General features: G+C 42.9%; 1 protein-coding gene across 11 annotated transcripts in view; it reads left to right on the top strand.

The window, feature by feature from the left end:
- PDE8B (phosphodiesterase 8B) overlaps positions 1 to 22946 on the top strand; it is a 383095-nt gene that overhangs the window by 211951 nt on the left and 148198 nt on the right. For 7 of the 11 annotated variants that reach the window (XR_009502334.1, XM_059916606.1, XM_059916608.1 and 4 more), the window contains one exon: positions 12074 to 12133. Coding sequence is in view for 10 of the 11 variants with exons in the window: in XM_059916606.1 (XP_059772589.1) it covers positions 12074 to 12133 (60 nt within the window). In the remaining variant the exon portion in view is untranslated. The remainder of the gene's footprint in view (positions 1 to 12073; positions 12134 to 22946) is intronic. The other 4 variants (XM_059916610.1, XM_059916609.1, XM_059916611.1 and 1 more) reach the window with 1 other exon arrangement.

The raw sequence follows: 22946 nt of genomic DNA on the forward strand, positions 1-22946 counted from the left end.
TGAGCAATTTTTTTCCCCCAGTGACTGGAATATAGCAGGCAGTCAGCAAACATTTGTTCAAGAAATTTTTTTTTTGACAACCAGGGAGAATTAAGCGAGAGGGAGAGAAAGAAGGAGAAGGAGAGATACTGAGAGAGAGAGAGAGAGATACTGAGAGAGAGAAAACAGCCTTTTGTCAGCAATCCTAGCAAAATCCTGTGCTAAAACTTTGATTGGACCAGCCTAAGTCACTTGACTACCTCTAGCCAGTCACTGTAGCCAGGGAAGTCAAATGCTTAGCCATATTCATATAAATTCACATATTTTTCTTTAGAACCACATAGCTCCCCAAACAGGAGTCAGTCAGTGACCCCTGGGAAGAGAGAAGGAGGGAGTGGATGTTGGGGAGGCTATCAAGAAAGAAATTTTAAAAATGAATGTTGAACTTTATCAAAATGCCATCTAGGCATCTCTTGAGATGACCAAGTATTGGTTTACTCTTACTGATGATGGTGAGTTATATAAATAGATACCCTAATATTAAGGTAGGAGAACAAAACCTACTTAGCTGTGCCCTGTGGCAGTACCAGAGGTTCTGGGAGAACCAGCTTGTTTTCCTTTTTCTTCTCTTTTTTCATCTTCTGGGGCTTCTGTGGACTTTCCTGCCTCTCCTCAGCCCTCTGATACTGGTGTCTCCAGAGTTCTGTCTTTGGTTTCCTGCTCCGAGTGGTGGCATGGTTTTCACTGCCTCTCCTCTGAGCTTCCTACACATATACCCCACAGCCTGACAAGTTGCATGGCCCAGAGGCATCTCAAACTCTGCCCGTCCAGCATGTAACTCATCAGCCCTCATAAGCCTGCTTGGCCTCTTGTATTCTTGACAGCTCCAGCCAGTCACTCAAACCAAAATCCTTGAACTTCCTCTCTTTATCCTCCGTTGCCCACACATGTCTCTGTTGACTTTATGCCCTGCGTTAGCCTTGAATTCATCCTCTTCTACCCCCCCCCCCCCCACGCTGCTCCTGGTGCAGGCGCCCATCTCCTCTTGTCTTTACCAGTTGTTCTCAAATTTTAGCGAGCATTGCAGTCACCTGGAGGGCCAATCGGTTCACGCATTGCCGCTCCCACCCCCAGAGTTCCTGACTCAGCAGGTCTGGGGTGGGCCTGAGGGTTTCCATTTCTGGTAAGTTCCAGGGCTGCTGCTGCTGGTTCAGGGACCACACTTTGAGAACCACAGACCCGGATCATTGCAGCAGCAGCTCCTTCCTGGTCTCTGGTCTTCCAGTCTATCCACGCTTAATCTAGCCACACTTCAGCCAGAAAGATCCAGCTCACTACTGATCCAGCAGTGCTACCGTAAGCCTAAGCTTCTCACCATGGCAAGGCTGCGGGCCGGCTCCTTCCTCCCTGGTCAGCCTTGTCATCCCCAACCACAGAGCCACGCTGCGCGGGGCTGTCCACAGGAGCTCTGTTCTTGGCCTTTCCTCGTGGTGTTCCGTAGGCCAGAAATGTCCCTTCCACGGTTTTCACCTGCTTCAGCCTCACTCCTCCTTCATCATTGAGCTTTCCTGTGATCGCCCGGAAATTTGCCTGAGTTCCCAGAGGGAGCTTAATGCATCTTGCCTGAGTTCCCATAGCACCCTGCAGGTACCTCTGGCTTATTTCTTCCCACCATTATTGAGCTGTTTGCAGAGCGCTGTGTCCTCAGATGAAGGTATTTAATGCCTTGAGTACGCAGAGGCTCATCAGAAGACGCAAGTGGGCAGAGCTTTAGAGCAAGAACGAAAGGGAGCCTTTCGCTTCCATTCCACTGTGAGACAAGAGTGTGTTTTTCAGCCTGCTCTCCAGCCAAGAGAAGAGGGACATGTGCGGGAATCCAAGATAGGCTGTGAGTTGGAACCACCTTTTTAACGAAATGTACTTTGATTGAATAGAAAACGGTCTTTGTGGACTTAAGTGATCTTTTGCTGTGTTTGGGAGCTCTCTGGCATTTTTCCTCCCCAGTGGACACATTCACTGGCTTCCCCTTTCTGACTCTCTGGGTTTCTGGGAGAAGGAGGAGATGCTGCCCTGGGCGCCCCTCCTCAGCTCAGCCACACACCCATAAACAGGCCACTTCCACCCTCACGGTGCTCCCCTGGCCTCCTCCCTAACTCTTAAAAAATACTAGTTTTTAGAAAGAAGTAAGGTTTTGGGGTGTTGACACCTTGGCTTTTGATGGAAGCCACGGTGGACCCAGAGGGCCAAGCCCAGTGGAGACCTGCCCCCAACGTGTGCACCTTCGTTAGATAAAGGGGAGGGGCACAGGGCTCGGGGGTGGGGAGTGGGGGGACCTTCAAGGTATTCCCTGCTGGTCTCGGGGGCGGGTGTCCATATGCTAAGCTTCTAAAAATGTTGAGGTTCTAATTGTATAGTGCTTCACTTAGGTTTTACGTCTTTAGGATGGCAACTGTGCATATGATGAATAACTGTTTGGAAATCATTGTTTTTGCCAGCTAAGTAAAATTCCTTTTCAAAAAAGTGGGCATTTGCATTTTGCGGGTTACTTCTCCTGAGTTTGTTACTTTTAAATGGGATTCGTTGAAATGGGATTAGCTTTTAAATGGAGTCAGCATTCCACGCGGATTCATCACCCCTGAGGTCCACACGGTCTGTGGACTCAGGGTCTGACGGTGACAGTTCACCCAGTGTGAGTGGCCCCGATACACCAATGTCAGGAAAGCGAGTGTGGTTCAATTCTGGTGTGGTGCCAGATGTGGCTAAAAATCCAGTGTTGCTTCAGGGTCACCCGGGCCCTAGTGTGACATTCTCCTGGAGTCAAACAGGGAAGACATTTGGCTACTGGTTCTCTAAGGCGGTTCTAGCTTTTCAGTGATAAAACTGAGGACAGAGGCAGCATAGATAATTGAAATCCACAGGATATCTCTAAAACTCATTTTTAGCAGGTGGTTTCTGTTTCCTTGCCCATCAAATCTATTTACCAGAACTGCTGACCATGTAACAGAACTGACGGATTTGAATATCATCCCTCTCCACTTTGTCCCATCTTCATTTAATGTTAAGGAGAAGGCATATAGCAGGATGGAAGGGCATCAGAAATGCTTGGGTTTTTCCACAGTCCGGGTAATTGCCTTCTGAATAATCAGAGATCGACATTCTTTGCTCATCCTCTGTTACACAATGTAATTTTGAGTGCTTGAAGTCATCTGGCTGTTTCTATCATCAGTAATATTCCTAATAAAAGGAAGGAAGTTAGTTGAGGGATGTCACGTTTTTCAGTTGCCTTTAAATTCCTCTGTTCTCCAGGTCACGCCCTGGGTTTGACCTTTGGAATCTGGGAATGGTTATGTTGACACACATGCCTGGCCCAGTGACACTGCAGCTGAGTTGCTAGGTTAATGAAAGCTTGATGCCTTGATTCTTGCGTGGCATGTATGATGTAAAGCTTTTTGACATAATCATAATATTGTAGTGCAATTAGGGTTTCCCCCCCCCCCCCCAAAGCTAATTCTCTCTAAGGCTTTCTTGTGCTAGCCTCCTTCAGGTGTACTCACCATTTCATGGATTGTATTCTAGACCTTCCCCCCGCCCCCATTTAAACACATAGTCTGTTTCAGACAGTTCTTTTCTGATGGCTGTAGATGAAATGACTCCAGTGTTTAAATAATTTCTCTCTCTCATCTGATATTTATGGGGAGTGGGATGGTTTCTCCATTAGACTATGCTGGCCACATTTTCTGTGTGTGGATCTGATGGCATCTTGGATGTCTTCTGCCTTTTATTTATTTATTTTTTAATAAATTTATTTTATTTATTATTTGGCTGCTTTGGGTCTTCGTTGCTGCATGCAGGCTTTCTTCTAGTTGTGACGAGCAGGGGCTACTCTTCACTGCGAGGCGCAGGCCTCTCATTGTGGTGGCTTCTCTTGTTGTGGAGCACGGGCTCTAGGCGCACAGGCTTCAGTAGTTGTGGCACACGGGCTCAGTAGTTGTGGCTCATGGGCTCAGTAGTTGTGGCTCACGGGCTTAGTTGCTCCGTGGCATGTGGGATCTTCCCAGACCAGGGCTTGAACTCGTGTCCCCAGCGTTAGCAGGTGGATTCTTAACCACTGCGCCACCAGGGAAGCCCTTTATTTTTAAGTTTATTTTTAATTACCATTTCAGCGCTAACCAGAGGGTGGATCTGTCCTTTGTAACTGTGGTGTTTTCCAGGCATGGTGGGATATATCATCCTCTTCTCCACTCACCCAGTAAGAGTCACTGAGTGTAGTGACAATACTTCTTAAGAAAGCACAGCCTTGTCCCCAACAGTGACAGTGGAGAATGAGAGAGGGCAGGGGGCATCATAAGACATCGTGCTGGAAAGCCCATCACGGCGTCTGGTCCAGCGCCTCGGGGCGCCTCTGGGTCGCATCTTGCTTTCATTGGCTCTGACTGCGTCGGCTGTGACACCCGTGGTATGTACTGATCTCCCTACTTGCTTCACCTTCCCCAAGCTCAGCCAGATCTTCCACATCTTATGTATAAGTTTTTTACAACTTTTACTTAAAGTCTCTTTGTGTACCATCTTAAGACCTTTCTGGAACAAATCTAGATATAAGTTAATATGTAAATAAGAACATGGCCTTCCTTCCAAGAAAGACAGGTCTGGGCTTAAATCTCAACTCCAGCCCTCAGGTGAGTTGAGTAACCTTTCTGGAGCTTTAACTTCTTTAGCTTTAAGTTTGTGGGATTGCTGTGCCTGTTACATGGGATGATGCACGTGGTGGGGTGGGTCCTCAATCCCCTCTTGTCTTACTGGGGCACAGAGCAATTAGTTACCTTTAGCAAGGTCCCCCGAGTCCCAGCCCCATATCCTAGGGTTTCATTTTACCAAGTTTCAGGGAAACTCTGTCTGTATTCTGAGGAATTTAAATACAGCATCTTATTTTACTAAATAAAGACCTTATTAGGAAAAAAAAAAAAAAGTATATGTAGAATATTTATATAGTGACTACTTGCTCAATTAATGTTAACCCCAAAATAGGAAATAGGCTTTTCCCATAAAACTAAATATATTGTAAATTTATTTTGTGATATTTAAGATATCAACAAACCAGAATGTATAATCCAGTAAACACCTATGTACTCAGTATCCACTGCTTAAAAAAAAAAATCAACGATGAACAATACTTGAAGCCCCTGAATACACCTCCTTCTCCACCAGTAGGACCGCTTGCCTCCATAGGGAATTTATAAGCATTTCTTTGTACTGTTATAATATACTCTTAAACTATATTCAGTATTATTTAAAATATTTTAAAACCTTAAATGGTACTCTAAGGTATGTGTTCTTCTGAGACTTAATTTTTTTACTTGATGTTTATGAGATTCATCCATTTGGAATGGGTAGCTTGAGTTTCATTTTCATTGTTGTATAATTTCCACTGTATGGATATTTCTTGATATAAATTTTTTTTGGTGATGGATGTTAATGGATTGTGGATAAGGCTGTCTCCAAATCTTGGGTCTAAATCTGCTCCAAGTGTTCTTGTAAGTGCTTCCTCATATACCCCAGGGGTCCATTCACATAGGAGGTGGATTGTAGGTCGTATGTAAACTTCATCTTTACTAGAAATCCCCAGAATGTTTTCAAAGTGGCTGAACCAATTTACACTCCCAACAACAATGTATGAGTTCCTGTGGGTCTACTTCTTGCCCATGCTAGGTAGTGTTTGACTTCTTAATTCTACTGTTCCGTTGATCAGAAAACAGCTGGTTGTGACATGGTATCTCATTGTAATTTGAAATTTTTATATTCCTGATGACTATTGAGCGTCTCTTCATACTTGTATTTCCTATTCTGTGAATTTCTTTTTCAGATCTTTTGCCCAGCTTTCTTTCTGGTTGTCTTTTGATTGTTTTTAAGGATTTTGTTACGTTCTGGTTACTAATACTTGCTGGTTTCCTATACTGTAGATGTCATTTCTTGGGCTAGCACCTATCTTTTTTTCCCTTTTATTAGAGTATTTTTTGCTTTTGCTTTTGGTGAATAAGAGTTTTAATATTTGAAGTCGAAGTGATCTTTTCTCTTATGGTTGTCTATTTTGATGAGTAGACATTTATATGTCTGTATTTTTGTGATAAAACCTCATGCTGCCAAATTAATATTCTAAACAGCAGAGCATAAAACACGGAGCTGGTAGATCTGTCGCCCACTGTGAGTATCTCATGACTATGAGTAATCTTCCATATATATAATGTGTGTGTATGTAACAAAAAAGACTATAAAAATTTTTATTTTGATTCTAGTTTAGGGATACTGTTTGGGGGGAATAACTCATCAAATGTGAAGGACTGTATCTTCCTCTTGCCTAAATGATCATCTTGTGTTTCTGGAGTGGCTTGTCTGGAAAAAACCCTGTGGGTATCTGAGTTCAGGTATGATAGTTGAGTCTGGGTGCTCAGGTAAGTGCTCCGTTGATGTCTGTTGCACAAATGAATATGTAATAGCGTCTGAAGTTGACAACAGACATGTCTGCTCAAAGAATAGACTAGTGGTTCTCAACCCCGGTTGCACCTTAGAGATACCAGTTCTCTTGGTTTGAAGTAGGACCCAAGCATTAATATAATTAAAAAGTTCTTCAGGTACTTCTAATAAGAAGCCTAGGTTGAGAACTTCTAGGTAAGATAATTGGAAGCAGGAAGGGGAGGAGAGGGGAGGATTGGGACCACCTGTTTGTCTCTGAAAGGTCCAGGGGGCAGTGGAACATGGCGAGAATCAAAGTGAGGTGAAGGCTGGAGGCTGTTGTGAGGTCAGAGCTGACCGCTGGGGCCTGTGGCTGATCAGAGACAGGAGGAGGAAGGAAGCATTCTGGGTGTTCGGAGGACAGTGGGCCTGGGAGGTGAGGCAGGACGAACCAGTGGTTCCCAGTCCAGAGCAGCGATGCCCAGCAGCCTCAGGGTGGGGCACGTGGAGGCTGCACTGCTGGTGCCTTTCTGACCAGAAGCCACAGGGCAGGCATGGGCTCATTTAGAAGGGACAAGTCAAATACCACCTTTGCTTACCCAGAGCTCAGAGGAATAAAGAAAGTAGTTTGGCCTGGGAATGGAGGGTAGACAGGGGACCCCTTGAGAGATGTAAATACTGTTTTAAAATCAGAGCCAACAGGGCAGCAGTCAGGGTTGATTAAGGATATTTAGAAATAAGAATGATCTTTACAATGGGGCACCCCTTTCATGAAGTGAAGTTGGTTTGGCCCTGAGCTGTGCGTGTGTATACACCTGTGTGTGAACACTCAGTACTGCAGGTGGTGGGGAGGGATGGATTCCCAAGGAGTTGCTGAAGTGGGGAGGATTCAGTCTCTGAGCTTGTTTTTGGAAGGTAGAAGTCATGGCAACTCCCTACCCACCCCGACAGACAGAGACACACACATACAGAGCTTCTCCTTCTCAGTCCTGGTGGCAGCCCTGTTAGCAGCAGCACGGACTACGAGGGTGTGAGCAGAGATTGCCAGGTGCTGAATCCATCTGCAAAATTGGAATAGAGTCCAGAAACCCATGAGAGAAATATGGGGAGTGCAGTCAGAATTAATGCTGTAAAATTTGGAGCATAATGAAAGAGCAGTGCGCTGGGAGTCGGGAAACATGAAGTCTCAGTCCCGACTCTGTTACTTACAATCTGTGTGATCTTAGGCAGTTTAATTCAATTCCATTTCTTTATTGAGCGCCAGCATTTACTGAGCACCTTCTAGAGGCTGGGGACAAAACAGTGAAAAAGACAATATCTGTGTCCCTCAGGACACTCACAACCTTGCCCAGGGGAAAGATATTTAAATGGGTAGTAAAGTAAATGCTAAGAAGCACACAGGAGAAGCACTGAGCAGAGAGAGTGGTGAGTCCTGTCTGGGTGCAACTGGACCTGCACAGCCTTCGGAGAGTGGGGGGCACTTGAGCGGCCCTCCAAGCCTGAGTCAGCCCTGCTGAGCAGATGCAGGAGGAAGGCCTTCCAGGTCAGTCACTTTGCCTGAATTCTCACCACCTTCATATTTGAGGGAAGCTCTAAAACCGGAGTCCAAGTTATTTAACACAATTCCGGAAGCTACCGAGAGCTGTGGCCACCACCACCAGAGAGTATGCTGCAGTTACAGGTGGACCAGCTGCCTGAACTGCTGTGATTTCTCTCAAGACTTAGTCTCTTTCATCGGGTTACCCTGCACCAGCTGGTTTTCATCTTGGAGTTCCCTCTCCTTGGATATGAAACCAAGCTGGGGGGAGGGGGCGGGCGGTAATTTTTTTTTCTTGATCGTTGTGGTGTATTTTACCCACTTGCTTTCACTGCTCTAGTTCCTACTCATAGCAGTGTCTTTGTTTTGTTTTTGCAAAATTTCTGTTCTTGACTATCCAGAAAGTAGGCAAACCAAATGGTTTTTCTCCCCGAGTCATAAATCTGATCCTGTTAATCCTCTGCTCAAAAACCTGCAGTGTGGTTGGTGCCTACAGAATCAAAAGGGATTTCCTTTCCAGAATCCTCTAAGAACTGACCGCAACCTTGTCTTCCCTTTTATGCTCTGTAATCCAGCTTCTCTAGATTCTTGTCTTCTCCCCGACGAGCATCTTTGCATTCTTGCCTCTGTGCCTTTGCTTCTGTTGTTTCCTATGCCTGGAATTTCCTCTCCCAACCCAGTCTCTTCTTCTTCTCATCCATGACCCACTTGTCTTCATAAAGCCTTCCTTGATCTCCCCACCTTCAAAACCAGAAAGATGGTCTCCTTTCTCTCAACCTCAAAGTCTGAGGGGAAATGTCTATCAATCAGAATTCTGTACCTCACTGAACTCTCAAACAAAAGCAAGTGATAGAAATTTGCATATCAAACAAGTCTGAACGAGTTTGCCTCTCATAGACCCTCTCAGAATGAAAAGATATATTCCCAGTTGCATGTTCAGGGACCTAGGTTGCTACCTTGAGATCAGCCAAGGTGAAAGTATTTACACCGTAGAATCAGTAAATGATACAAAATAGGACATTTCTTTTTTCCTGACGAGCCAACTTATCTGAGTGTGAATTGGTGACCCTGCTTCATGTATATATGTATGTGTGTGTGTGTAGGTGACCATGTGCACACATGTGTGTACACATAAATATTCGACACACTATTAATGTCGGACAGTTAAAACTGCACTATCAGCCAGCAGTGCTTTCTCATTTGGCTGCAGGGAAGAGCCGTGGGGTCGGAGTGACGAGGCAGCGTGTCTCTCTTCACACTCTCAACTTATCCTCCTCTCCTCTCCAGAGCTGGAATTGTAATACCTATGACCGCACCTCCTTCTTGCTTCTGTGTCCTTGGCAAATGTGGTCACATCCTGGAATCAGAGCTGACACACTAACTGAGGATCTGTGTATCTGCAGTTGCTCAGAGTTCACTCTTTGAAGTGGAGAATCTTGGCTTGACTACACAGACATCAGTCAACGGTCTCCTGTTTCTGTTCATAATTTGTTCTCTTAGAAATGGGTGAAATGCAGGCAATAAGACTGCCATGTTAGAAGGAGAACTCTGCAGACCGCTGCTGCTGTCTGTGCCCATACCTGCTGCTGGTCAGGCCTTGGGCCATCCCTCATAGGCCAGGAGGAGAGGTTCCAGTTCTACCGGGATAGTTGACCTCTGTTGGACACAGAAGCCGAAGTCTGATGACTGGAGCGCAGACCAAGAAGGAGAAGGCACACCAAGAGACAGGAAGTGACGTGTAGGTCAGGACTAGAGGAGCTGGGAAACCGAGGCTCCCAGGCTGGTGGTGAAGTTGACCTGTGCTCTCTGGGGGGCAGCACAGGGACGTGGGGCTGGGGGGGGATGGGAAGGGATGGCAGAGGCCGGGGTCTTGGAGAGAGCTCAGCGACCTTGCGGTTCCTCTCCTGGGCTCTGCCTCAGGTGGCAGCTTCCTGCTGACGTGGATCTGGAGGAGGTTAAAATGCCAGATGCAGGCAGGGAACTCTTGTGCTGCAGGGGAAAGCTGGAGGATCTTTCCTGTCTGTCAGCAGGAGAAGGATCTTCTTGATTGAGGCTTGCTTCTAAAACTGTATGCCGTCACTCCGTGGCTGTTGCTTTTCTCCTGCCAAGGTCGCTCATGTGAGAGTGCCGAGCACAGGACTGGAGACAGAAGGGCCCCCGCAGTCATCAGCTGCTTTGCTGGCAGAGTTGAACACGGCCTGTTTAACAACATCGTGCACACATTCGTTCCTTCAAAGTACAAAGGAATGCGTCGATTAGGAGGGAATTATCACTTTGGGGGCAGTCTCTGCCCTTGCCCCAGTCCCTTAGCCTTCCAAAGCGAGCCACTTTTTATTTGATTGCTTTTAAACTTTTATTGATTTCTTGTTTCATTTGTCTTCTGCCCCTGGGTGCCCCTGTGCAGGGCCAGTTTTGCTGGAGAAAGCGCAGGAGGCCCTGTTGCAGGGGCTTCTGTGGGTGGTGCAGGCACTCTGCCAGTAGAGACCAGAGAGCACAAAGATACCTCAGATTATCAGTCACATTTCTCTTTCTGTACCAAACTGGTTTCACTTCTCAGTGGTTAACTTTGTAGCAGAATTCTGGCCGTTGCACTGCTTTTGAGGGAGGGTGTCTGTTTGAGACGATAAAAACTGCTTTTAGGGTGAAGCTGCGGTGGCGGCCAGAGCCGCAGTGATGCAGGAGACCTGGTGACGTTCTCCTTCCAGGGGAATTCTTGGGGCTGGGCACGTATCAGTACAGACCCCTCACAGGGCATTGTTTTGCTTAGAGAAAAGCAACGTGAGTGTGTCACTTAGGCCTGAGGACCGCAGTGCAACACTGAAGGGACTTGTCGCAGGTCCACAGGCTCAGGGACCCGAGGAGTCATTCCAGCCCTGCTGGAAGGACTCACTGTGGGAAAGCTGCTTCCCCAAGCAGGGCAGGAGAGCCCAGCTTTGCTCTCCTGAGAGCTCACCGCGGAGAGCGGGCCGGAGGAATCCGCCTGACAGAGGAAAAGGACATCGGCAACTCGTGGTTATGTTTTGGAGAAGCTTCACACCATGCCCACCTGCAGTTAAAGGGCAAGAAAGGAGAAAGGGAAATTAGTAGTCTTCAAATCTAATGTAAAGAAAGTTCTGCTTTTCTTGTTTAACTGATAAAGCCTCCTCTGACCCTTGGGTCACTGAAATGTCTCTGGTCCTGTGAACTCCGATGCTTGCTGAAGCTGTCCTGTCTGACTCACAGGGGCCAACCTAGTGTGTTGAATGCAGGATAAGCTGCTAAGTAGAGGCAAAATGACTGCAGCCTCTTAGAGAAAAACAAACCTGGATCCATGGAGGTGAGGCCAAGACCTTCAATCCGATTGTCTAGAGAAGAGTTATTTTTAGAAATCCAAGTAAAGTAATTAAAAATAAAGAGAAATATTTTCTCTCTGCTTACAGCCAAAGGCAGTTAGATGGTGTTGGCCAGTGAACACCTAAGCTCATTGCTGGAGTCATGGGACAGAGTTCAGCTTCCTGTGGTCCTGGTATGAGGTTACTCAGTTTATTTGAGGAGGTACAACTGAAATGAATAATTTAGTCATGGTCAACACGGGTAAGAGTAAGCTGTTTATTCCTCATACTAAAACATGAAGATTAAAAAAAAAAGATTAAATATAGGAACACTCTTAAACCATCAAAATGCTTTAGCTTCCACACATGAGAGGAATTTTTACTCTTTGGAAATTTCGGAATAATAACAGCCTGGCATCATGCCCAGAATAGTAGGTGCTCAGTAAATAATTATTGAGTTGTTTTCTCCCATAAAGAGTAAAGAATAATATGTGCTTATTATAAAAATCCATGCACTTAAGGTAAAAATAACCTGAAATCCTACCACTTAGCCTTGAGGATATATCCTCTCAGACATTTCAATGCACGTAAATGTATACATTCTTTTACAAAACCAGAATTGTACTGTATGTGATATTTTATAAACTGTCTCCATGTCAATAAATTGGATCCTTTTATTTAGCTGCAAAGGGGCATGACATAATATCCAGTGTAAGGAAGAATTTGTCAATTCCTGTAGTTTATGACTTGACACATCTCATGTGCTGTTTCTGTTTGTTTGTTTGTTTGTTTGTTTTAGCAGGTCTCTTCTGCAGAGGTACGCATCGGGCCCATGAGACTGACGCAGGATCCTATCCAGGTACACCTCCATTCCTCTGTAGGGACTTGGTTTGCAGAGCAAGTGGTTATAGAAGCACTACGCGAGGGGCTCTTTCATATACGGCAGATGGCCATCCTTGCCCTGACGCGCATGCCCACATATCCATACGTGGTATGTGTGTATATGCCTGTGTGCAAAGGCTTGTTTTTATTAATGTCAAACTTGAGGAATCAGATTGCTTTCTTGAAGACAAATATTGCCCCATTTTGAGTATAAATAATATAATAGGTAGAGCGATTGCATGGTAGGTTGTGAGGGAGAACAACTCTTCACCAAAAAACGCGTCTATTCTACATGCTGCTTCCGCAGCTGGAAAGAGAAGAAGCCGTGTGTGGTAAAGGGCAGGGCTTTGCCACGAGCCACGGCTGGGTGGGAATCCTGGCTCTGCCTTTACCAGCTCTGTGACCTTGCATGTATTGCTTCACTTCTCTACCCAGTGCCTTGTCTATAAAGTGGAGACAGTAATGTCTCTCTCTTAGGAAATTATGAGTTCAGTGAAATAGCATCAGGTGCTTGGGACACTGCCTGGCAGTAGAAGGTGCTCAGTGATGGTAACTTGTCCTGTGTGACTAGAGGCAGGCAGCCTACTGGGCTCTGAAGCACCAAGGCTCCTGGTTCCAGGGAGAGAAGGGGCCAGCGCCTGCAGCCTTGACCACCCTCTAACAGCAGCAGCACCCGTGTCCTTCCCACCACCTCTCCAGCCTCCTGTGTGCCCTGTGAGGAAATAGGTATGAGAGGTGTTTGTTAAGTCCTCAGCTGCATCTGCATCTTCCTGGTAGACCTACATGAGCCACCTACATCCTTGTAAAACTGTAGCTTGTTAGCACCTGGAAGCTTGTGCTGCACTTTGGACAAGTGAAGATGCAGAGAAGATGTAAATAAACCAATTAACATGTAGATGAAAGTGAAAAACCAACCAAAGAAATGTACTGTTTAAGAGCGGTTGGAAAAGAAAATAATTTACTGTTGCTTGGAAAGGAAATGCAAATCTAGGGAAAGGAAAAAAACAAGAGGTTTAAGCTTGGGAAAATTGGATGAAAACAAATTTAGGAGCAGAGAGAGAGAGGAAGAGAGAATTTATTAAAATAAACATAAGCCACACTATTTATATAGAATACAAACAAGTGGAAAATTCCAGTATTCATTCTGGGGGCATGGACTTTGTAGTCCATTTTGAATAAAGGCAGTGACAAAGGTTCTGATATCAGTATTTATTCCCAAAGTAATTTCCAGAATTTTTCTTGGGATTAGTGTCATTTTAGATCAGTTACTTTAATTTACCTTCATTTTTCACCCTGTGCTGTACTGGCAATGAATGCTCATGATAAGGGCATCTCATTCTTAAATCTTTTTTTTTTTTTGAGATTTTTTTTTTTTGATGTGGACCATTTTTAAAGTCTTTATTGAATTTGTTACAATATTGCTTCTGTTTTATGTTTTGGTTTTTTGGCTGCGAGGCATGTGGGATCTTAGCTCCCCAACCAGGGATTAAACCCGCAACCCCTGCATTGGAAGGTGAAGTCTTAACCACTGGACCACCAGAGAGGTCCCCAAGGATGTCTCATTCTTATAAAATATAATTTGTTAAATTGTAAAGTATTTTAAATACTCATAAAAGTACATGTGTATACCCATATCCACTTTTATGAAATATGCTAATTTTATCAAACATGATAAATTTATTTTATCAAGGATGTCCTATTTGTCTCAGAGTTCTTTTTAGAAACAAGAGATTACAGATACTTCAAGCCCTATTTATCCCTTTGCCCTCCTCTCTCTTCCCTAAAAGTAACCACTATTTGGAGATTGATTATGATAGGTATTTGTATATTTCTTCTACATATTTATGTATCCATTTTTAAAAAATATTTATTTATTTTTGGCTGCATTGGGTCTTGGTTGCGGCACACGGGATCTTTTGTTGCAGCACATGGGATCTTTTGTTGCAGTACACGGGCTTCTCTTTAGTTGTGGTGCACAGGCTCCAGAGTGTGCGGGCTCAGTAGTCGCAGCGTGCAGGCTCTCTAGTTGTGGTGCGTGGGCTCTGTAGTTGTGGTGTGCAGGCTCTCTAGTTGTGGCATGCGGGCTTAGTTGCCCTGCAGCATGTGGGATCTTAGTTCCCCGACCAGGGATCGAACCTGTGTCCCCTGCATTGGAAGGTGGATTCTTAACCACTGGACCACCAGGGAAGTCCCATGTATCCATTAATATTTACTTTGCTTTGAATATTTTAAACTTTATTTGAAAGGTGTCAGGCAGCAGGCATCATTCTGAAATTTTTCTTTATCATTTAGCGTCGTACCTAAGAATCTATCACCGTACCTAAGAATCTATCACCTAACCTAAGGTCACAAAGATTTACTCCTTTGTTTTCTTCTAAGAGTTTTATAGTTGTAGCTCTTATATTTAGCTCTATGATCCATTTTGATTTAACTTTTGTATATGGTGTGAGGTAGGGCTTCATTCTTTTGTTATGTGGATATCTAGTTGTGCAGCAGCATTTGTTAAAAAGAATATTCTTTCCCCATTGAATTGTCTTGGCATGTTTTTCTAAAATCAACTGACCATGATTGTGAGCATTTATTTCTGGATTCTCAATTCTATTCCATTGATACACGTCTGTCCTATGCCAGTACCACACTGTCTTGATTTCTGTAACTTTGAAGCGTGAGTCCCCCAACTTTCTTATCTTTCAAGATTGTTTTTGCTATCTGGGTCCCTTGCATCTTCATATGAATTTCAGGACCAGCTTGTTAATTTGGGGAGTGGGGGGGACCAGCTGGGATTTTGATAGTGATTGCAATAAACCTGTAGATCAATTTGGGAATATTACTGTGTTAACCATTTTGTCTTCCAGTCCATTAACATAAGATGTCTTTCCATTTATTTAGATTTTCTTTAACTTCTTTCACCAATGTCTTGTAGTTTTTAGTGTAGTGTTTTATATTTTTGTTAAATTTATTCCTGAAATATTTTATTCTTTTTGATGCTATGGCAAATGGAATTGTTTCCTTACTTTCATTTTTGGGTTGTTCATTGCTAGTGTATAGAAATATATTTATTTTTGTATATTGATCGAACTCATTTATTAGCTTTTACATTTTTGTGTGAATTCTTTAGGATTTTCTATATACAGGATCATATCATTACTACTTTCTTCCCAATCTGAATGCCTTTTATTTTGTTAGCCTGATTGTCCTGCTAGAACCTTCAAAACAATAGTGTGTTTAGATACTATTTATAAGATATATCCAGATCTTTTCTCAAAGTGGTTGTACCATTTTACACTCCTACAAGCAATGTGAGTTCTTATTACTCCAAATCCTTGGTAATGTTTGTTTCAGTCTCTTAATTTTAGCTCATCTAGTGGGTGAGTAGTTCTATCTTATGGTAACTTAAATTTGCATTTCTCCATGACTAATAATGTGAGCACTTTTTTGTTTGCTGATTGGCTATTTTTAAAATCTTCTGTGAATGTTTAGTTAAGTCTTCTGCCCATTTTTAGTTGGGTTGACTTTTAAAAAACTACTGAGTTGTGAGAATTATGTATATATTCTTGTCCCAAGTCCTTTATCAGATTTTGAAAATATTGTCTTCCAATCTGTGGCTCTTCTCTTCATTTTCACAAATTTGGATTTTGAGCAAAAATTTTAGTTTTGATATAGTCTAATTTATCACTCCTTTTATGGTTATTGCTTTCTGTGGTCTATGAATCCTTAATCCCAGGTTGAAGATTATTTCTCGTTTTCTTCTGGAAACTTTATTGTTAAATTTTAATTTTAGATCTATAATCTATCTCAAGTTCATTTTTATGTATGGTGGAATAAAGAGGTCAAGGCTCTTTTTCCCTCCATGTTGAATAACCAGCTCCATTTGTTGAAATGACTGTGTATTCCTTGCTCCATTGAATTACTTGATGCCTGATTCTTTGATACTTGTTGCAACTTGTTTGGTAGCCAATAATGTAGCCAGTTTTGAAATTTTCCACAAAAACTTTTAAAAAGATGTATCTCTATTTCTGGAATACAGGTTTCTATATCTGTGAAATTAATTCAACTTTATTAATGATGCTATTCAAACCATCTCTATCTTAATTTCTTGTGTCTGTTAGTTTCTATTGTAATGGATATGTCAATATCCTCAATATTTCTTAATATTTTCTGATGTTTTGAGTCTGTCATGTTAATGTACATCCAAGTTCTAGATTGCTGTATGTTCTTGGTGACTGTTCCTTTTATTATTATGTAGTGTCCCTCTTTAAACTTCTGCCTTAATTTCTATTTTATTTGTTGGTAATATGGCTGGACCAGCTTTCTTTGGTTAATATTTTCCTGGTATATCTTTTTCTATCTTTTCATTTTTGGTTTTATTTATAACTTTATGTTAAATATTCCTCTTATAAGGAGCACATAGTTTTATTTTTCTAAAACCTATTCTGATAATCTGACTTTAATAAGAGAGTGTAATCTTGTTACATTGAGTGTGATTACTGATACAATTAGTCTTATTTTGTATTTTCTATTTGTTACCCTTTTTCTTTTTCTCATGTATCTCCTTTTTGTTAAGTTGACATAGTTTTCAGAATTACCTTTTATTTTCTCTGTTTTAGAAGCTATAGGTTAGGCTTCTATTTTAGTGGTTACCCTTAGCTTATTTTTAATATGTTTGTTTAGCAGTCAAATTTTATAACAAAGTCTCAAGTGTATCATATTTCTGTCCTCTCAAATACAATATAGTCCTTTGCAGTATTTAAATATCCCATAATGGACTCACTCCCTCATCACAAAAACGATTGTCTGTAATTTTGGACTTATTATATTTGGTATGTTAAAACATAACGAACATTTTAAATTTGTGCTCATAAGCTATGAAATATAATAGTAAAACTAATGCCGTGAACCCACCACCCAGCATAAGAGGTGGAGTGTTTCCAGTGCTACCGTGTACCCTGCCTGGTTCCTGTCACATGAGTTTGGCCCCCATGACAGCAGATACAAGTGGTCAAGAGTCCCTCTCTGAGTGAGGGACAGAATAATTAAGAGACTCTTTTTGAAAAAAATAATAATTTCAACTTAGAACCAAGGATGCCTTTACTCCTGTGTCTCATTCAAACGTAATTTCACTCACTGATCATCCAGTTCGAGTCTGTGGAGTACCTATGTGCTCAAGGCTCTGCACCAGGTGCTGCAGGGGAAGGGGGCTGAACAATGACCCCTGACCACCCAGGGAGTCTGGCTGGTTGGTTTTATTGTCTATTACATTCTAACTTGAAAGGCAGAGATATCTAGTCAAGTGTTCTTTTGCTTCTGATACTGTCATTGCAACTGTCTTCGAAATGGCCTAGAACCTTAGGTTTTAAATTTTTTTTTTTTCTTGGAGAAAAATTCTGTAATTTTTTTTTCTTGGAGAAAAATACCTACTCTGTAACTTCACTGCCATGCCGAAAACATTAACTACGTCAGCCGGAACGCTTAGGACTTGGGAGGAACTTACTTGACAAGCATATTCCAGGATGTGGTTGCTTTTGAGGGTGCACTTCTGAGGTCACCAGGGGAAATTTGCTCCCGTGTAGAGACCAGGAGGTGTGATGTGGCCTGGCGGGAGTGCTGCTGGGAGTGGAGCGGGTGGACGTGCCTCGTCGTATTGTAGAGGACAGCTCTCCTGGGTGAGTGCCTGTGACTCACAGCAGGGCATGTTTTCCAGTCTTAGCAAAAAAAAAAAAGTAGGGGAAATATTATGAGGCAATAGATTTTTATCAGCATGATACCATCTGAAAATCAAGAGGTCTTTTCTTCGTCAGTGCCTGGAGCATATTTACTTCCCCGTGTGTGGAATTGTCTCTGCTTAGAGTGCTGTCGCCCCTGCCCCTCACAGAGCTTTCCGACTGGACTTGGAAACAGATCTTCACTGCTCTGGCCTAAGCGTTTTCCCAGCAAGACAGCACTTTCCTTTAAAACTTAAACTTCTATGTTGTGTGGACATGGATTTTTTTCTGGAACCATTATATATTGGAGGCTTTATGTTGGAGATCCTTTGGCCTTGTGGGAAGCTGTTCTTCACATAGTAAATGAAATGACAGAGTGATGGAGATGTTCAGACTCAGTAACTTGCTGTGGTCAGCATCTGCCCTCCGGTCTGTCCTTACTGCTGGTACCAAGTCAGGTCCTCTACCTGGCCCAGCCAATTTCATGGAACCACAGAGTTGTTAGGAGTTTTGGTCCAATATTTTGGGGGTAAAATAGAGTACGTTACTTAATGATTGCCCAGGCTCAGGGGTCCAGCCAACCTCAGTTCAAATCTTGTTAGTTGTGTGGCTGTGGGTGTGTCTCTTAATCGTCCCATATCTCAGTCTCCACGTCTGTAAGTGGGGATGATGCCCATCTCGAAAGAGTTGTGAAGGGTTATTAAAATGAGATAGTACGTTTAAAGTCCTTTCAGTATCATGACTGGCCCTTAAATTCTCATTAAACTGTAGCTGCTCAACAAAGCCCTTACTTTGCATAGTTCCAGTGTGTGCAAATTTCAGAGTTAAGTTAACATCAGATCACCAAAAAGATGTATTAAACAAGACGTATTAGCGTTACTTTCTTAGGGACATTTGAGGAAAGCTCCCAAACCGTTTTTTCCGACTGAATCGACCCCACCTATGGTCAGATCGGCCAGCTGTTTAGTATGATGTGGATATACTTATATATGTGGTCTACTCTAGAAGCTACTTGTTACCTGGCTTTTGCTTAAAGCCAAACCAAGTATTCTGAAAATTAGATGTTTAATAGTAGACATTGATAATCCATTTGGAGACATGTAGACACACTCTTTCTAGAAAGAACACTAATAATAATGAACGCTTCCATTGTCTTCAAGTTAAGGAAAAGCTAGGGTTTTTTTTTTCATCTTTTTCATAATTAGCCTTCCCCAGAGAATACAGTTTCATACTCACTTAGCTATCAAAGACCGCTTATTGCTGTCCTCAAAAAGATAGTTTTCAGTACTTTCTTGATAAAACATGTCAAAGGAATGGTTACAATACTTGTAGCACAGCAAGAGGACATCAGGAAAGATTACTGAAGGAGGAGCTGGGAATTGTGGGTCCAGCTCTGCCGTTGCTCTGCTTGGGGAAGTTGCTGAACTCATCTGTTGATTGGGGGTTGATGGATCACCCCGAGTCCCTTCCTGCTCTGAGAACTCCTGAGAGTCATGGTCCCTGCCCTTGTCATGGCCACTAGGACCCCCCCAAGTCCCCCGGAATCTGAGTGCTACCCCCTGCGGCCTCTTACACTTCATTCTCTGGGTCCTGCTCTGGGTCATCCCTTACTTCATTATTCTGGCTTGGGTTGAAAGATGAATTAAACTTTGTGGTTCCGGGCTTCCCTGGTGGTGCAGTGGTTAAGAATCCGCCTGCCAATGCAGGGGACGCAGGTTCAAGCCCTAGTCCAGGAAGATCCCACATGCCGCGGAGCAACTAAGCCCACGTGCCACAACTGCTGAGCCCATGTGCCACAACTACTGAAGCCCACGTGCCTAGGGCCTATGCTCCACAACAAGGAGAAGCCATGACAATGAGAAGCCTGCGCACTGCAACAAAGAGTAGCCCCTGCGCACCGCAACTAGAGAAAACCCGCGCACAGCAACAAAGACCCAACACAGCCAAAAATAAAAACAAATAAATAAACAAATTTATTTTAAATAAATAAATAAACTTTGTGGTTCCAGGAAGATGTAGGTAGAAATAGAGGGAGACCCTGCATGATAGTTTGAGGTATTCATAGCTACGTTTGAAAAGCCGTACAGGTAGCCCTGGCTTTGCACAGTTCCAATGTACACAGATTAGGGCTAAATAACACCAGGCCCAAAGATTGCAGTCACATTGGTGTTTTAATTGTGATGATTGCATCAAGTACAAACTTTGCTGCTAGCTCTTCAGTCCACAAGTCATTACATAAATAACAAATGTGCAGCCTGAGCAGTGACGAACCACATCACTTTTTTCGAAGTCTCTGCCTGTTAGTTCCAGCACCGACAGCAGAGTGTGCGGTTGTGTCGCCCCTTTATCTCTCCGTGATAACTCGCATGGCATTACAAAATATATATAAGTATACCTTTGAAAGAAGGAGCTAGCCCACAAAGACGGGAGTGTAGCAAAGGAATGGAAAGCGATAATGCTGGAAGTGAAACAGCAATGTAAATGGAGTTAGAGAAGAAAGCTGATTGGCAGTGTGGACACTGCAGCCTGTGAGAGGTTCTAGAGGGTAGCCAGAGGAAGTTAGTCAATGCAAGTTTATTGAGCTAAATGAAGAAAGTGGTTGTGATGAAAAAGACGAAGTGATGCCAACAAAAAACTGCACAGTAATTAAAGGAACTCTGGGGACATTTCATGACATTGAAAGTACAGAGGATAAAATGTTGGAAGCTGATCCAAACTTAAGAGTTTATAATTCACCAAGGCGTAGAAAAGAGGCTCATTCTGTATCATAATTTATACAACTGGAAGAAGGCAAGCACTGTTCAAACTACTCAATAAGCTTAAAATTTTTTTTTAATTCACAGTTTCTAATGTTTTAAAGTAAGTGCACTGAATAAATATTAATTTTACATTTTTCATTTCGCTATACATTTATAACCAACAATAGAAGAGTTTTATGTTTTGACAAAATTTCCAAATGTCATGGAACCATCGTTTTTACCATCCTTCATTAAGATTGCTTTGCGTGGTCATTTATACGGTCTGGCAGTGCCATGCACAGTGAGCACTGCCTGTGTTTGTGTTCTGATCCTGGACAAAACCCAAGCTGGCCAAGATCTGCTCCAGAAGATGTTTCCTCATTGCCCCGGGCTTCACCCCAGATCTGCTTTTAATCTTCTTCTCTTTCGCTGTGTTTACAACAGTGCAGTGAGGTTGATATAACAAAACTACTTCCTTCTTCCCGTTCCCCTGTGCCAAGATTCTTTCCCTGGATGCCATGTCCTTGCTCTGTCTTTGGTCACTGCTTATTAGTGCATCTCTTGTACTTATCTGCTTACCTGAACCTCTCCCCTGCTTGCGTCCTAAGGGTAGAGACTGGACTATGGTTGTCTCTGTCAGCTTCTTACTCTCAGTTCTTAACATCTTGCATGATAGGTCATCAAAAGTATTCTTTGAAGGAATGTTCCACATACTATTTAGAGCAAGTAAGAGTCAGTTTACTTTTACTCTTTATAAATTAAGTTCAGCTATATGCTTTTATTAATTAATTTTTAAAATATATTTTTCAAAATCATTTTATGGGATTTGCCTCAGTGAATGGTCAATAAACATTTACAAACTGACATGTTTGATAAAGAAACTAAATATTGATACATGGAATGATAAATCTGAAGAGGGACTATATCCCAAAAGGTTTTTGAGGGGTTGTGTTCTTTGGTTTTAAGTAACAGCTGTCTTACACAAAATAGTAAATGAGTAAGAAATAGATAGTGCGTTTTTTTTTTCAGAATCCAAGGAGGAGTTGAAAAGCCATGGCTTAGAAAGGGTGACAATGAGCCATCTCTGAGTATTTTGACAGAAGGGATTTAAAGTTCTTCCTTCAATATCTCTGCTGTTAATGAGCCATGGGTCCTAATTCCCAGCCTCTGTGTCTCTCTGTTCACATTTCAAATTCCCGGAAACAACATTATTAGTCCAGCTGTGGCCTAGGAGATGGGGACAGAGAGTACAGCTTTGGTTACTTGGGTGTGCTGCTTTCCTAGAGAAGATAGAATTTTCCAGAGATAGGCAGACCTTAAAAAAAGTGATTACTATAGTACTTTACTCTAAAATATGTATATATATATATATATATATATATAGTTTTTTAATTCCCATAGATTTTCACTTTGCTTAGGAGTTGGATTATTGAAAAGTAGTATTTCTGAATTATTTTTTTATGAATGGAAAAAATTTTGAATACTACCTAGAGAGATTTTCTAGTGAGTACTCTTGTAATATAAGTACTCTTGTTTCAATATGTAGATTTTAATTTTTATTCAGGTAGGGGGAGGACAACAGATTAGGAGAGCCTGTCATTGAAAGGTAGTTTGTTACAGTTTCCGAGAGGAGGGGTGGGCCGTGCAGGACCACAGAGGGAAGCACTAAGGTTGATTGGAGGCAGGGAGCCTAAAGGGGAAAATGTGGGCCCGAGCCTTGATTGTGGTTTCTGTGGGCAGCAGTGAGGCAGGAAAGCAGGGTAGACAGGTTTAGCTAGTTTGAATCATTCCAGAGGAGTGTTGGGCAGAAGGGCTGTCCCTAGTTGTCTGGTGCCTGGCGCTGGAGTGATTAGGGCAGGTAGATAGTGGTCCAGAGGGTTAGCAGTGATAGAGGTGGTAGGAGTACGGACTGGATTGGTTTGCATATGAAAAGTGCGTTCCTAGGCAAGTCGTTTGCTTTCTCTAGGGGTTGGAGAATTGGCTATCCCTCTGGGGCATCTCTCCAGGGTCAGCAAGGCTCCAGACATCAAAGCATCAGAAATATCAAAATTAACGAGGCATCATTAATACAACTCCCCACTTTGAATTGGTTTTTAAGTTTCCAAGTGAAATCCGGTGTAAGTTCCTAAACAAGGCATTACCAAGATCGAGCCCTCTGCTGTGACCTCCACTTCCTCTCCCACCAGCTCACCCTCCTCTCTGTCACACTGGCTTCCTTGAGTTCCTTGAACACATCAGGCATGAGTCCCACTATAGGAACCAGTGGATCTGTTCCCTCTTTGTGGAATGCTTCTTCTTCAGTTATCAACTTGACTTTTTCATTTCCTTCAGACATTTGCTTACATGTCAC

This window comes from Balaenoptera ricei, chromosome 3, assembly GCF_028023285.1.
Source record: "Balaenoptera ricei isolate mBalRic1 chromosome 3, mBalRic1.hap2, whole genome shotgun sequence".
Taxonomy (NCBI): Eukaryota; Metazoa; Chordata; class Mammalia; order Artiodactyla; family Balaenopteridae; genus Balaenoptera; species Balaenoptera ricei.